Source organism: Lytechinus variegatus, chromosome 4 (genome assembly GCF_018143015.1).
Source record: "Lytechinus variegatus isolate NC3 chromosome 4, Lvar_3.0, whole genome shotgun sequence".
NCBI lineage: Eukaryota > Metazoa > Echinodermata > Echinoidea > Temnopleuroida > Toxopneustidae > Lytechinus > Lytechinus variegatus.
In genome coordinates this window covers 23,559,045-23,575,519 of record NC_054743.1, presented here as the reverse complement: position 1 = coordinate 23,575,519, position 16,475 = coordinate 23,559,045, and the positions used below count along the sequence as shown (strand labels likewise).

The window sequence follows — 16,475 nt, the reverse complement described above, 5'->3', positions numbered from 1 at the left end:
CCATTGCGGTTCATTTTGACTATTGTATGATGATTCACCTGGTCAATTTACTGAATTTCAACTCCAGTTTGGTGAATAAATAAGTTCCTCTAAAAAATGTCGAGATTTTTTGAATATTTGTTTCGTTCCAGCATCTGCTTGATTCCTGCTGATTCCGAATAAGTGCATGTGATGTGGGCTTTACGAACGACTTACATAAATACGAAGGGTGTGCAAAAGTGATTTTTACAAAACAATTTTAATCCTTCATAAAATAATGTCCAAAGTAAATTATCACACACTATAAGTGGTTAACCGAAACCCATGTCGACATGGCTTTTTCATATTTTGATTTTTCTTTCAATTTTCTTTCAATGGGGCATAATCGTTTTGCATGGTGGAAAAATATAAACCAACAAACACCCGGGTATACTGTCTTATCATAATTGGTTTTGATACACGATCAATTGCCACTTTGTAAACACATTTCGACACCAATGTATAATGTTTTCGCTACACGATCATTTCATCATCAAGAAAACATGTCGACATATCTGGTTGATGCATGATTATTTTCTCCTTCGAAATCACATGTCGACACACATATAAATATTCAAAATTATATCTGGTTGATAGACGATCATTTGATCCTTCGTGAAGTCATGTCGACATCAATGCATATTGTAAGATCTGGCTGTTCATAAACTGTTATCTCGCCACCAAAAAAAAACACGTCGACATATCTAGTTGATACACAATTATTTGCTCTCTCATAAACACATGTTGACACCAACGTTTAATGTCATATTTGGTTGATAGACGATCGTTTGATCCTTCGTAATCACATGTCGACATCTGTGTATATTGTCATACCTGGTTTCAATACACGATCATTTTACCATCAAGAACACATGTCGACACAATGTAGAGATTTATAGATATTCCTAAATCTGGCTGATGTACGATCATTACCCCTATCGCAAAAAAATGTCCACACCTATTCAAATAGCCATTACAAAAATATAAATATAATGATGGAAGTCAAATAGGAAGGTTTTGTGAAAATCAAGACCACGAAATTAAGAACACGAAGTTATTTCTTTTTCCAAAAAGAACATTCTGAGATTAAGACATAGATCCAATGGAACACTTTTAACTTCATCAATTTCAAGCGTTGACGTAAATACATTTTTAAACAAATCACATATCAGAATATTCATATAGCTTGACAACGATATCTTCATGGGAAAGATTTCCAAGCACATAAATACCAGATTTCATATAAATTCATCGAGTGTATATATATCCACATGTCCTGAAAGACTACATTGCTATTGTCTCTGCATCTTAATTGGAAATTCTGGAATGCTTTGGCGACATGAATTTGTCCACCACTCTGTTAAGTCGGGAAGGGCAGGCGTCTGGATACCCTCCCTTTCTGCCTTCTCGTCAGCTAACAGTCTCCTGACGACTTGACACATATTCTTAGGCTCAAAGAGCCACTGTTCTCTACTGACGACTACAGACCCATATTTTTTCCATTCAAAGAATTTGTTGTACAGATGGTCATTCTTGTCCAAGAGATTTATATAGTCGGCCAGGTCCTGGATCGTTTCAAAGTCCTCCACATGGATGAATGAATTCGGTGGAGCTACCGCCTTGTAGTCTGCGCGGCTTGGTCCAAACACAATGGGGACCAAATCTAGATTGTAAGCATGGTTCCAGAATTTTTCGCTCATGTAGTCCCGACAGGCGCAGTTCTCAAGGGCGAGGTAGAACTTGAACTGCCGAAGGAAATCGTTACAAGAGGACAAATAGTCATTTCCGTTTACCTGTTGATACCTTGAGGGACAGGCACCTGCTTCACCACACTTTCCGTACATTCCGACATCCACAAGTTTGGAGAGTTCTCTGACGAACCCTGTCCTGTTCCAGTGGAGAAATGGGCTGTTCCCACAGTTGGAAGCCAACCAGGCCACCTTCCTTTTCCGACCATCTGCCCAATTTCGCGTATCGTTCAAAGCAATCGAGGGATTGACAGTATCGTAGTATCCATAGCTACCATAGAGATGTGACTCCCTGAAGCGGAAGGACATTAAATAGTCATATGATATGTTAATGTACTTTTGAGGCGGGATGATGTCCTTTCGTGTATTAATTGGACTTTCGTGAGAGAAAAAGATCCATTTTTGCCCTTTCGGTTTATGGCTTGTCAATTCATCCCAATTCCACTGGGAAACGTGATAGAGCAAGACGGCGTGGCTGTCTTTCAAGGTTTGATAGCTCGTGTCAAAGACCAATTGAATACCACAGGGTATTCCCGGACACGGTTGTATCCCTTGTGGTCGGATATTATAAATATCTTGGCTCCATATTTGAACTTGTCTCCAACAACTGGAATTTTGAGGCTCCGTTTCGCCAAGATCGTGTCGAATTTCTTCATCCAAGGATGCACCGTTCTGTATGACACGAGAAAAGTATCTAAGAGGCATACGAGGGGTTGATGGTTCCACTGCTCTCTCTTTCATTTCTTTTCCCTCCTCATCCCTCATCCATGACTTCCTAGTCCAACCGTACGTCATCAGTAGAATGAACAACACACCAGTAACTACGATGATATATCTTCCCAGTTGTCGGCGACGACAGAACATCTTGAGGATTTCGATAACAACTCTAAGACATGGAAAGGATAAAAGAAAAAAAAAAATGATATTTTTTGGGACTGGTCGAAAGTCAAACCCTGTCCGATTCAAAGGCAAGAGACCAAGCATGGATGCGAATACTGTACACACCCTTGATTATACAATATATGGAAAATAGTACGATAACCAGCGACATACCAATTTTCCTTCTTGCGAGACCGTATTCCACCATATTTCTATTTGCTCCAATATGTGATCGGTGAGTATTGGATGAGGTCATTTGAATCTACCAAATTCGGGTTAGGTGAACGACGTCCAGTCTCTTTGTAGGCGAATTTGCCCTTCCCCAAATGAAAGGGTGCGTAAGTTTCCTCAATTTCCTCAATTTTCCTCCATTTCATCAATTAAAAAAAAATGAATACAGTACCGGTCACCATTCTTTGAATCACTATTGCCTGTTTCGGCCGGAGAGCAATGGATTTGGTCCACTGATTCGGTTGTTCTCTGGCTGAAGCAGGTAGTGGTGAGTCTGGGAGTTGTGACTGGTAGTGTAAAGTTATCTTTGAACAATTTTGTATTAGTGATAATTCTGATTTTAAATGTTATTGAACTGACTCATTACTTGTATAGAACCCAAGTTACTATTTTATCTTTATTGGACCAAGAATAAAAATATAATTATATATGATGAAGTACAAAATATAAGTGGGAATTTGACATCACCAGCATTGCAAATTCATGACGGCATGCATTTAACTGTTTTATCGAAATAGTACAGAACTTAAAAACGTCCTAGCCTTGTTATATCTTGCCCGATTTTGATGACAAAATTTGTTTACTCCTTTAAATATGTATTCAATCAAATGCGAGAGAGTGAAGCAAGCGAGGAAAGTTATATGCATTCTTTAAACTGTTTCACCAAAATAATTAAAAACTTAAAAATGTCATATTTCCTAGTCCGATTTTGATGACAAAATCTGTTTGCTCCTTTATACAATGCGTATAAAAAAAGGGACCGATTTGAAAAAGTCTATAAAAATAATTGTTTCAAAATATTTTGATGGTAATAGATGCTCTGAAATCTTATCTTTAAAATTCCATTTAAGGACGTTCCACAGTTAAAGTGAAATCCATGTCATTTTCACCAATCTTTGCACATAGATACTTTAGAACCTGAATATTCGAAATATGCAAAAATTGCTTGATTTTTTGCTATAGAGCTTCAAAGTTCACCCAAATGGATGTTCTTAAGAATTGCGCATTCAAAAGAATTTGTTCATGTACTTGTTTTCAAACTATCGGCATTGTTATTGGGCAAATGTGCTTTTTAATCACCAAAAATGTGCCTAATGCGTTGTATCTATGTGAAGAAAAAAAAAATAAATATCCACTCTACGATTTATTCAAACTCGTTGTCATATTCGTGATATTTTGGCTACACTGCAGAGTGAAGTATTTTGATATTGTAGAGATATTTTCAAAAATGGTCCATGGAATAATTCCATTTTTGGGGTTCATAAAATAACGCATCAGATCTGCAATTAGAGTGCAGATGATGAGAAAAATCAGCTCATACCCACAGCTAATTAATCTCCTGTTCATCCTTTGTGACGTCATCGCGCAGAGTGTAAAATATGCGCAGATCATAATACACACAAACATAACTGTAGAACGTCCTTTAAAAAATAAATTTTGTTCATGCTTGAGCGAAACGAGACTTTTGGCGGGGTTCAAAACAAAATGGCAGAAATTAGAAATTTGATGACCAGACTATTTGCAAATCAGCAGACTTCCTTTTAACGCTTTCATGTGTATTTTCTGTGTATTGATAGAAGTTTCATTTTGTGATATAGGCCTACAGTATATCTATATGGTTATTTAAATTTTGTTGCCTGTTTTGCTCAACAGCACTCCTTCTGTTACTATCTGAATGAATAGGTCTATGAGAGAGAAAGCACATCAAGCGATGATAATAAGCACCATTCGTATTGTTTCATTGTAAAAAAAATACACCATGAATAAGGTTTGTCACTTTTGCTTTTCCAACTACCGTATAACTTATTGAATACGAGCGAGCACGGCGACCGAGGAAAAAAAAACTAATCCACTTTTATTCAGCAACTTCAACATAGCGAAGCATACGCGCCCCGTAATCTTATTTGATATAATAGTGGCGCCACATATTGAAAATGAAAGACAACATATCGGGAGAGAGGCCATTTAATGAAATTAAAAAAAAGTTCATAAAGCTTTGTCTAAATCTTATTTTAACCAAGGGCTACATCACCGGCTGATCCATGGGAATGAGCAGGGGAGGGAAAAGAAGGTTATCTGAAAGAAACGTCTTGTTCTATTTTTCAACTGAGAGAAAAAAAAATGACGTCATTATACCGTCATCCCCCCTCTCTCCGAATCATTATCATGGATGCAGCCATCCCTTCCCAAACCCATAGAATCCCACCAAGCTATTGTTTAGAAGCTTGCCTATATCCAGGTCAGATAGAAATTACACAAACCGTTCAAGGTTGAAATGATACTACGGCAATTAATAACATGTTGGGGAGAAAATGAATAGCGATATTTCTTTCTGATAGAACCATGGTATGTTACCGGTTAATTGACTCCGTTCAGCGCTCCCTCAGCAATTGCTTCATATATAAGCAAGGGGCTGGTCGATTGAGCAATGATGGGGGAGGCAATGTACAGACGCCGGTGTAGCGGCAGATTGGTCCCACCGATATGGTATCCGCAAGCACATATCGTTCTTACTCGGAACCATATCTGCCGGATTTGTATTGACGCCCCTGAGATTTTGTCGAGGCCCTGGCGGCTGCTTCCCGAGCGAAGCGAATTCGGCCTGGCGCTAGCCAGGGCCTCTTGACATCTGAGCTGAATCATATATTCATGAGGAACGTCTTCCTAATGAATATACATGAGTCGTGATATCAGCGGTCACCTATAGTAAACGAATGAAATGTCAATGCTGCTTCGTCCGGGGTTCGGAATATAGTAGTCCACTATTTTGCGGGGATTCATTTAATTGCGGGACACTACAGGGGATATAACCAACAAAATGCTACAAGTAGTGGTACTACTACTATTAATAGTACTGGCCGAAAAAGACCCATCACCGCCCCGAAAGTTCCCGTGAGATACTGGTCAGCCGCTGGTCAGACTCGAGTCAAGGGGAAGCAACTCTACTCCAGCATTCCCTCACTGCACCGCGGAGATAACATTTTTTCCATATCCTGTGGGAAGATTTACAAAAACATCTCATCCTTTCAGTACAGATTTAATTTCATCGATTTGCAAATCCTTAAATCGGTCAATATTCGGCATTTTAGAGGCATATTCAATGCTCTTTGACATTTCGTCGTCACTCTTCGCCAAGAATCCACGGGTCGCCATTCAAGATGAGCTCATAAATATTCAATATGACGTCATAGAAGCCCGCGCTCTCATTGGATGATTTTCACCGACCAGTTTTTGGTCGGGATATTGGTAAAAACAATAAAATAACAAAAGAAAGTCGGTGAAATTCGGCACAGATGTCGAGAGGCCTGTCTCGCGGCGCTATACTTCGCTATATTAGTCCGGGGGCTGGGAGAGTTTATTCAGCTGATCGGGTACAAAAGGTTTGATGGTCCCATCATGTTGGCATGAAGGTAGTCATCAAGGGAAAGTGTTGCTGCCGGGCCATATCCTGTACGGAAGGCCCCGATGGCCCCAAATAGAGGCCCCAAAAATTGGTTTATTCAGCTGAAAAGGTACATGGCTAATTCTTTTTGCAATGGACCGAGAATATATTGTGATTTCCCAAAATACCCATGCAACCAACTTTATCGTGTACGGGGGCCCAGACAGTAGGCCCATAGGGCCCCCGACTAATGGGTTTATTCAGCTGAAAAGGTACATGGCTAATTGTTTTTGCAATGGACTGAGTATACATTGGGATTTCCCAAAACACCCATGCTAGCAACTTTATCCTGTACGGGGGCCCAGACAGTAGCCCCAAAGTGCCCATACATCCTGTATAGGCCTATGTCCCACGACTAATTTATCAAGCTCAAAATGTACATGGATAATACCTTGTGCTATGGATGCAGTATACATTGGGATTTTCAAAAATACCCATGCAGCAATTTTATTCTGTACGGGGGCCCAGACAGTAGGCCCAAAGGCCCCCCCCCCGAAAATGGGTTTATTCAGCTGAAAAGGTATATACCTATTTTTTTTTTGCAATGGACCGAGTATACATTGGGATTTCCCAAAACACCCATGCCAGCAACTGTATCCTGTACGCAGGCCCAGACAGGAGGCCCGAAGGGCCCGCCGAAAATGGATTTACTCAGTTGAAAAGGTACATGGCTATTTTTGGCAATGGACCGAGTATATATTGGGATTTCGCAAAATACCCATGCAGGCAACTCTATCCTGTACGGGGCCCAGACAGTAGCCCCAAAGTGCCCATATCTCCTGTATAATATGTCCTACAACTAATTTATTAAAGGGGAATCCAGCCTTGGCCATAAAATGGTGTGTTGGGAAGAGGAAAAATAAATTAAACAAAATGGTGAAAGTTTGAAAGAAATTGGACAAGCAACAAGAAAGTTATTGCTGTTTTAAAATTGAGATCACTAATACTATGTAGATTTCAAATTGGCAACTAGGTAAGAATTATGACAAGGGGCAAGGACAACTTTCCCATAGGCCATGTACTTTATTATCAGAGATTTGTGGTTTTCTCCCAAGTACCCATTACCCTGGGGCTGTAATCTAAATATAACCCAGGTAGTATATTGTTTTATGTCCTCATGACAGAAAAATATAATTTGAAATAAAACTTTTGGGAAAAATGTTAATTTAGCCATAATATGCATTGGAGTACATGGAAGAGTAGTCCTTGCCTTACATCACTATGACATCCCATATGTGGCCAATTTGAAGTCTCCATGGGTATAGTGATTACCAATATTTACAACTTTTAAAAATTCTGAACTTTCTTGTTGTTTGTCCAATATTGTTCAAACTTTCAGCTATCAACTTGTCTGATTTTTCTTTTCCTCATAAAAACAAGTTTTTATTTGGGTTGGATTCCCCTTTAAGCTAAAAATGTTAATGGGTAATTCCTTTTGCAATGGAGGCAGTATACATTGGGATTTTAAAAAATACCCATGCCAGCAATTTTATCCTGTATAGGGGGCCAGACAGTAGGTCCGAAGGGCCCCCGAAAATGTGGTTATTCAGCTGAAAATGTACATGGCTATTTTTTTTTAAAATGGAATCTGCATACTTTAAGGCTCACAAAACTACCCATGCCAGCAATTTTACCCTGTACGGGGGCCCAGACAGTAGCCTCTAATTGCCCATATGCCCCACAACTAATTTATTCAGCTGAAAATGTACATGGATAATTCCTTTTGAAATGGAATACATTGGGATTTTCAAAATACCCATGCCAGCAACTTCATCCTGTATACAATGGTAAAGGGGCCCGGACGGTAGGTCCAAAGGGCCCCCGAAAATAGGGTTCAGCTGAAAAAGTACATGGCTAATTCTTTTTAAAATGGAATCTGCATACTTTAAGGCTTACAAAAATACACATGCCAGCAACTTTACCCTGCCATGGGCAGCATTCTACCTGTGTGGGGTCCAAAACAGAATTCATGCAGGGCCCATTAGAATGGTGCCTTATCAATGTATATATATAAATATATATATATATATATATATATATTTTTTTTTTTTGGGGGGTACAAAAACATGAAGGCCTCCATTGATAACAATGTAAGGGATGGGAGTGTTCAGGGATATCCATCCGAATTAGACAAAATAATTTGATAGGCCGATTACTGTACAAAAACAATATGGCCCCTGAAATTGTGGCTAATCTAGTTCCATGCCCTGAACCTCTTTTTATTGGGATTGCCTGACATTGTATAATGGCACAGCCGCATATTCTGATTTGCCTTCAACCACTTGTCAGTGCTTCCAGACTACATCATGGCTTCCACAACTCAGGTGAGAAATGTTAATTGTACTCATAATTTTATTCAAACCGATTTGACTAATTAAACTATCTGTTGAACATAATAATGATCAAGCATCATACATTAGTTATCAACAATAAGTTTTATTATAAAAAATATTTTATGATCACAACTGCCCTCACTTGCCAGATACAATGTTCCGCCATGCGTGGACCAAGTGGGCCTGAAATGCCCCCCCTCCTCCCCTCAAAAGAGGGGGGATAGAAAAGAGAGAAGGGAATGGGAAGGGGACTGAGGGAGAAGAAAAAAGGAGATCGGAAAGGATGAGAGGTGGAAAAGAGAGAAAATGGTGAAGGGTTGAGAATGAAAAGGAGGAAATAGAAAACGACAAGGGAACGGGGGAGGGGAGAGAAAAGGAGAGGAAGAGAGAAAATGAGAAGGGGCATATAGATGGGAGAGAGTGTGAAGGGGACAAAGAGAAAGAATGAGAAGGGAAGAAGGGAGAGAAAAGGAATGGGGAAGAGACAAAAAGGGAGAGAAAAGGAAAGGAGAGAGAGAGAAGGAAACTGGGAGAGACTAAAGAAAAGGGAGAGTGAACAAAATAGAGGAGAGAGGGAAGGGGAATGGAAGAGAAAGAGGAAATATAAAAACTAAGAGATACAGGAAGAACATAATAAAAGATAGAGAAAATGAGAAAAAGGATAATTGGATTAAGGACATTGATGGAGAAAACATGCAGGATATAGAAACGATCATAATGATAATATGGAAGAGAAATGAATAACAGTAAATGGAAGAAATGATTTTTTTAACAAAAGCCCTTGCCGTCTCTTAAAAAATTTAAAAAAATGAAAAGGGAAATATATGGGAAGATGTAGTTGGATCTTGGAAGTTGAAGCAGCCTCGTACCTTTGATGGCGACACAAAGGATTGTGAGGGACAAAAGAGGAAAATAACAAGAAAGGAGGAAGAAGTTTTTAAAAAATACATAGAAGTGGAAATGGAAAGAAAAGTAACCAAAAATATCACACCTTTCAGGTTAATAAATTTAAATACTATTCTACTATATTCGGGCCTTGAACTGTAATCAACAAAAGTGATGGTAGTATTAGGCACACGGCAAACTACTCCCATATCCATAGCCCTTGTTGTGATATTACAAACCACTTGAAAGTGGTATTTGGGGATACGCCATTCTGCGCGTTCGCTTCGCTCGCTATACTGCTACTGTCATTATTTCAGTTAAATTAAATGTGGGATTTCCGCCAGTTCCAATCATATATATTCGATATCCCCAAATGAAACTACATGTATAGGCCTATTTATTGCACACTGGGCCCCTTTCAGGCATATATTACTGGAAATAAGGACCAAGGTATACTGATTACACGACAAAATTAATTACCATGTACTAGTATATCCTGTTATCCCAGGGGAATTTGGGGTTGACTGCATGTCTGGGCCTTATACAGAATAAACTTGATGGCATTGGCATGATTGGTATCTTTTAAAAACCTTAGCTGAGTGCATACAAATTCCATCCAAAAAGATTATATCCATGTATCACTTCTGCCGAAAAAAAATGGTTGTTAGACATCTGCTGCTATCTGGGCTCCATACAGGATAAATTTGCTGGAATTGACAATTATCCATGTATGTCTTGAGCCTAAAATAAACTTTTTGGGGAGGGGCACTATGGGGCTACTGTCTGGGCCCCCGTACAGGATGAAGTTGCTGGCATGTGTATTTTTGTGAGCCTTAAAGTATGCATATTCCATTTTAAAAAGAATTAGCCATGTACCTTTTCAACTGAACAAACCCATTTTCGGGGGCCCTTCGGGCCTACTCTCTGGGCACTGTAAAGGATGAAGTTGCTGGCATGAGCTTTTCTTTTCAAATCGCATTGTATACTGCTTCCATTTCAAAAGGAATTATCCGTGTTGATTTTCAGCTAAATAAATTAGTTACTGGATATATGGGCACTTTGGGGCTACTGTCTGGGCCCCCGTACAGGATAAGGTTGCTGACATGGGTATTTTGGGAAATCCCAATACACGGTCCATTGCAAAAATAATTAGCCATGTACCTTTTCAGCGGAATAAACCCATTTTCGGGGGGTCCTTTGGGCATACTGTCTGGGCCATCGTACAGGATAAAATTGCTGGCATGGGTATTTTTAAAAATCCCAATGTATACTGCCTCCATTTCAAAAGGAATTATCCATATATATATACATTTTTAGCTTAATAAATTAGTTGTGGGACAAATACTGGATATATGGGCACTTTGGGGCTACTGTCTGGACCCCCGTACAGGGTAAAGTTGCTGGCATGGGTAGTTTTGTGAGCCTTAGAGTATGCAGATTCCATTTTAAAAAGAATTAGCCATGTACCTTTTCAGCTGAACAACCCCATTTTCGGGGGCCCTTCGGGCCTACTCTCTGGGCACTGTAAAGGATAAAGTTGCTGGCATGAGTTTTTCTTTTCAAATCGCATTGTATACTGCTTCCATGTCAAAAGGAATTATCCGTGTTGATTTTCAGCTGAATAAATTAGTTGTGGGACATATATGGGCACTTTGGGGCTACTGTCTGGGCCCCCGTACAGGATAAAGTTGCTGGCATGGGTATTTTGGGAAATCCCAATACACGGTCCATTGCAAAAAGAATTAGCCATGTACATGTACCTTTTCAGCTGAATAAACCCATTTTCGGGGGGCCCTTTGGGCCTACTGTCTTGGCCATCGTACAGGATAAAATTGCTGGCACGGGTATTTTTAAAAATCCCAATGTATACTGCCTCTATTTCAAAAGGAATTATCCATATACATTTTTAGCTTTATAAATTAGTTGTGGGACATATACAGGATTTTTGGGGACTTTGGGGCTACTGTCTGGGCCCCCGTACAGGATATAGTTGCTGGCATGGGTATTTTGGGAAATCCAGATGTATACTCGGTCCATTGCAAAATAATTAGCTATGTACCTTTTCAGCTTAATAAACCCATTTTCGGGGGGGGGGGGCCTTTGGGCCTACTGTCTGGGCCCCCGTATTTTAAAATCTCAGTGTATACTCGGTCCATTGCAAAAAAGAATTAACCATGTACCTTTTCAGCTGAATAAGCCAATTTTTTTGGGGGGGCCCTTTGGGCCTACTGTCTGGGCCCTCGTACAGGATAAAGTTGCTGGCATTGGTATTTTTTAAAATCACAATGTATACTCGGTCCGTTGCAAAAAAGAATTAACCATGCACCTCTTCAGCTGAATAAGCCAATTTTTTTGGCCCCTATTTGGGGCCATCAGGGACTTCCGTACAGGATATGGCCCGGCAGCAACACTTAATCCTTAATCACTGCCTTCATGCCAACATGATGGGACCTTTTGTACCCGATCAGCTGAATAAACTCTCCCAGCCCCCGGACTAGTCCCTTGCTTCGCCATGTTCGCTCGGAAAGCAGCCGACAGGGCCTCGACTAGAGGCACGGTTTGACGCGGTTTGTTGTTCGCAGATTTGGTAATCCTCGGCGTATTTGGTTCAGATTAGGTATAGACTACGTGCATTGTATAATTATTTGGTAAGACATGCTGCTCTGGCAATATCGGGGTTTTGGATTTATGCAGCCGCATTTTTGTCATTTTTATCCAGGGGCGGATCCTTGCAGTTTCTGAGAAGGGGAGCGATGGGAATTGATGAGTAAAGGTGAAACGTGTTGATGTTTCATGTATTTATATAGACCTGGCAATATGTGCATGTAGGCCTATACCTGTGAGCAATTTGGAAGATTCGTCCAAAAAGGAGCTGCAAAATAGAAATCTGCGATATAAGTCAACCCGAAGTTTCCTATATCAGAAATGAGTGAATATAATTATGAATACATATATTCATAAATATAAAATGCCCCCCTGCCATACATCTGTCAAATATCGGCAACAAATACTAACGATGAAGAAATATCATAAAATATGAGATTAGATTGAAATATATATCATTTGCAATCCATAGAATACATAATTTAGCACTGGCACTTTGATGAGTACAAGAGGTTAGTAATGCCCTATTATCTTATGGAGAAGGTTATAAAAGAAATGTTCCTTTAAACAAGATACCAGTGGCGGATCTACGGGGCTGCGAAGTAAAAAAAAGTAAAAACCTATTGTAACATTTTTGGTGCCAACCTCTTTTTGTGTTTCAATTTATAGTGAAACCTTTTTTTTTTTTGCTTTTCAAATTTCTTGGGCAAATACCCTACTTTGAAATAGCTAGGTCGTCCCAGGGCCTGCATACGCACAATATCTTTTATTCAGTTAATTTCATATTTCTTTATTTGGCGTTCCTCCCTAAGTTACAGCTTGATTTATCCGGCCTTAAATCTAACATCAGTGCGAGCCCCTTTAATTAGTTTCAAGTCAGTATGGTTTCCCCAAGTTAAAGATCGAGTTCACAGATGATCACACGCCGAGCTAGTGTGCATATAGCCCGCAGAGGTCGATTTTTTTTGAAGTGCACACCATGTTACCAATATTGCATAATAATTATAGCATTTCCATTTATTTGAATGCAGGATAAAACAGCATTGACGATTGCTCACGGGTACATGAGCCGAAGCCGGGCATCGAACCCCGGATTTTCCATGTATAGCCAGGCGCCTTAGACTACTCGGCCAAGGCACCCCCCCCCCCGTCGATAACAATAGCAATAACGATATCTGCCGAAGAGAAATTGGTACTGAATCCGCCGGAGTTGGAACATGATCCGCCGGCAGAAAGTGTTCCCAGAACCGTATCTGCCGATGGACATATCCACCGCTACACCGGCCCAGTTTGCTCGCTTGAATACCCGTCTTTGAAAGGAATGTTCTACCGGTTTCAGTTCTGATGCGCTTTCTGAATAAAAGAGGGATTTTCTCAATCTGAAATCAAGTTACATAACTTAACAAAAACACAGCACGGAAGCAACAAAAATACGAACAAAGGAAAGTCTATATCATGTACCTTGTACAAACAAATCTTGAACATACCTTGAATGCCACACTTCCATCTTCACCCGGGGGGGGGGGGGCACTTACATCGACGAGTGGGTACCATGCGCGACCAAAAAACACGTAAAGAGGATGTCTTTTTCACGATGGGGCACGTTACGTACGTAACGTGATAAGGGTGTCAAAAACACAAAAATAATGAAAAAAAGGGTATCTATTTCGCTAGGAAAATTACGTGTTTAGGGTCGAAATTGCGGGGATGATAAAACAAAATTAAAATGTTTTATAAAGGATGTCCTTTTTGCCCCAACACTTCGTGTTTAGAGTCCGATTTGCGCTAGGTGTAGAAAGTGGGGTCGTACTAAACCGAATAAGGTAAAGCCGACGACCCCGTAACAATAAAACATTCCTGTACTTGTTTAGGGGTTCATTTCAGGCATTATAACCTCGTTCGTAGGATGAGTGATTTCAGGGAACATTTGCCAAGAGTATCGTTTTGTTACCAATACTTGTTAAGGGTAGGGTTTCACGCGTCAATACTTACTAAGGGGTGCATTTTCAGAATATGGAAATTACGTGTTTAGGGTGCTTTTCGAGACCCCATGGTCGCGCATGGTATCCACTCGTGAATGGAAGTGCCCCCCCCCCGGGATCTTCACGGACTAGATTTGGGGGGCCTTGTAGCCCATTAATAACCCATGTGGACCTTGGGACGCCACATTCGAGTACGGTTTGGTCGGTACTGGGGAAGCAAATCTACTGCTGCAGCCTTACTGCTATTAACATAATTGAGTGATGATTAACTAAAATACTACTAAGTGATGATTTACTCCAGGCGCGGCTCCAGGATTTTTTCTGAAATGGGTGTATTTTGTGCCAAATATTTGACAAGCCAGAATACAGATAATGACGTTTTTATTGGTCATAAGAAAAATTGAATCAACTCCAAACATCTTTCAGTTATGGGCGGAAATCCCCGGGGGGACAGGAGGACGTGTCCCCCTACCCAAAATAGTAAGGGGACACAATATCAAATGTCACCCTATATTACTACTACTACTATACTACTACTACTATACTACTACTACTATTACTACTACTACTAATATTAGTACTGTCTTTGTGCCTATGCTCATGTAAGCAAGTAGGTCCATGATGTAAGTATGTCTCTATTAAAAGCTTTTTTTTTTAATAATTAATGCAAAATTCACCTACTCAGTTTTATTCTATGATTGCTTTTTGTTCGCAATCAATAATATGCCTTTGTAATTTACTTTTTATGTACATTTCAACCTGCCTTGAACCAGTATAGGTTCATGGACCTCGTTTCGCTTGTTACTCTTAATTGTTTCACTTTGTTTACTTGTATTCTGTTTTTCTTTGAAATAAAGAAATGATTACAATCAATCTACTACACTGCTGCTACTACTGCGACTACTACTACTTCTACTACACAGCAAAAACTGTGGACCACACATGTTATTTTACATGGGTATTAAATTGACAGTGTTAGTTCAACACCTATAGGTGTTATTACCACACCTTTAATTGTTTGTTACATTTACACTTTTTGGTTTTGCGTTCAATCTCTAGGGTGTAATTTTAACACTTTAGGGTGTGGCCTCTATTATCACCAGCTGGTGTCAGTTTTAACACCACAATTTTTTTTTACAGTGTACTACTATTTCTTCTACTACTACTTCTACTACTACTACTACTACTACACAGCAAAAAGTGTGGTGTCCTCTATTTGTACATAGAGGACAACACCAGTTATCTTACACCGGTGTTAAATTGGTGGTGTTAGTTTTACACCTATAGGTTTTATTACAACACCTTTACTACTACTACTACTACTACTACTACTACTTCTACTACTGCTGCTGCTACTACTACTACTACTACTACTGCTACTAGTGTTAGTACTATTACCATTACTACGAGTAGAAATAGTATCAAATAGTTAGGAATGAAATATAAATAACCTCCAGAATGAGGAAGGTAAACGTCAATGATATAAAAATGTTATCTAAACATTATTTCGGAAAGCCTTCATAACAGTGATACATTTCAAAATGTTACGACAACGATGTGTGTGTTTTACAAATTATAAACAATAGAAATGAAATGGCTATTCAATACACAATAAACTAACCTGAATTGGCCGAGAATGTAGCAAATACATACAGATGATGTGGGCGTCGCTGGTTGAAAAACAGAAAAAACCGTTTTAAATTAAAAAAGGCATGAATTCTCAGGCTTCAGATCCAACCATGGTGTATATTCCAAACGGTGTATTTTATTGAAACCTTAAATGAATGAAGAATGGATCAAACATCTCTGAGTATACCCATCATTCTTACTTTCTCTCCACCACGGTTTGTCGAACCCGTTCGTGTTCAGGCCTTCAATTATAAAGATGCGTTCATCCTTGTTGCCATTATGACTCTCCTTTGTCGATGTTCAATCTTTTTTCCCTTTATATTTATTCGTCCAGCGCTCAATGAAGCATAGTCGAGTCTGCCTTTCGAATTGCATCGCGAACAGCGATGATACACAGTACGTATCATAAAAAAGTTTACGCTTTGAAAAACGGGAATTAAAAAATATGCAACATGTGGGTATTTTTCACATAATGGGTTTGGGTCTCATCTATCCAATTAAAGTAAAAATTTTGACAGAATGTCACGCTTGAGTGAGCACTGTCCATTTTTGTAAAGCTCGCAGAAATCTGTTTGCGCGGATATGCTCGTTTTCACGCTGTGTAAAGGGAAAGGGCGAAATCAAACTTACCCTGCCAAACATTTCTCATACATTTCCCCTGCACTTTTAGTCAATTAAAATAACACGGATGCCACCCGAATTCAAATTTCAACACTTAGTAAGC

At 39.6% G+C, this 16,475-nt stretch overlaps 1 protein-coding gene across 1 annotated transcript; it reads right to left on the bottom strand.

Annotated features, from left to right (window-relative positions):
- Positions 1 to 343: 343 nt before the first annotated feature.
- On the bottom strand, positions 344 to 16,044 carry LOC121413655 (4-galactosyl-N-acetylglucosaminide 3-alpha-L-fucosyltransferase 9-like). Its single transcript, XM_041606569.1, has 3 exons — positions 15,952 to 16,044; positions 15,744 to 15,792; positions 344 to 2,652 (listed from the first exon to the last, which is right to left on the bottom strand). Exon 3 carries the CDS (start codon positions 2,628 to 2,630, stop codon positions 1,311 to 1,313), a length of 1,320 nt encoding a protein of 439 aa, XP_041462503.1. The 5' UTR covers positions 2,631 to 2,652; positions 15,744 to 15,792; positions 15,952 to 16,044; the 3' UTR covers positions 344 to 1,310.
- Positions 16,045 to 16,475: the final 431 nt, after the last annotated feature.

What these genes read in the sequence shown, in the direction of transcription:
- LOC121413655 (XM_041606569.1), bottom strand. Translation starts at nt 2,630, where the DNA reads ATGTTCTGTCGTCGCCGACAACTGGGAAGATATATCATCGTAGTTACT.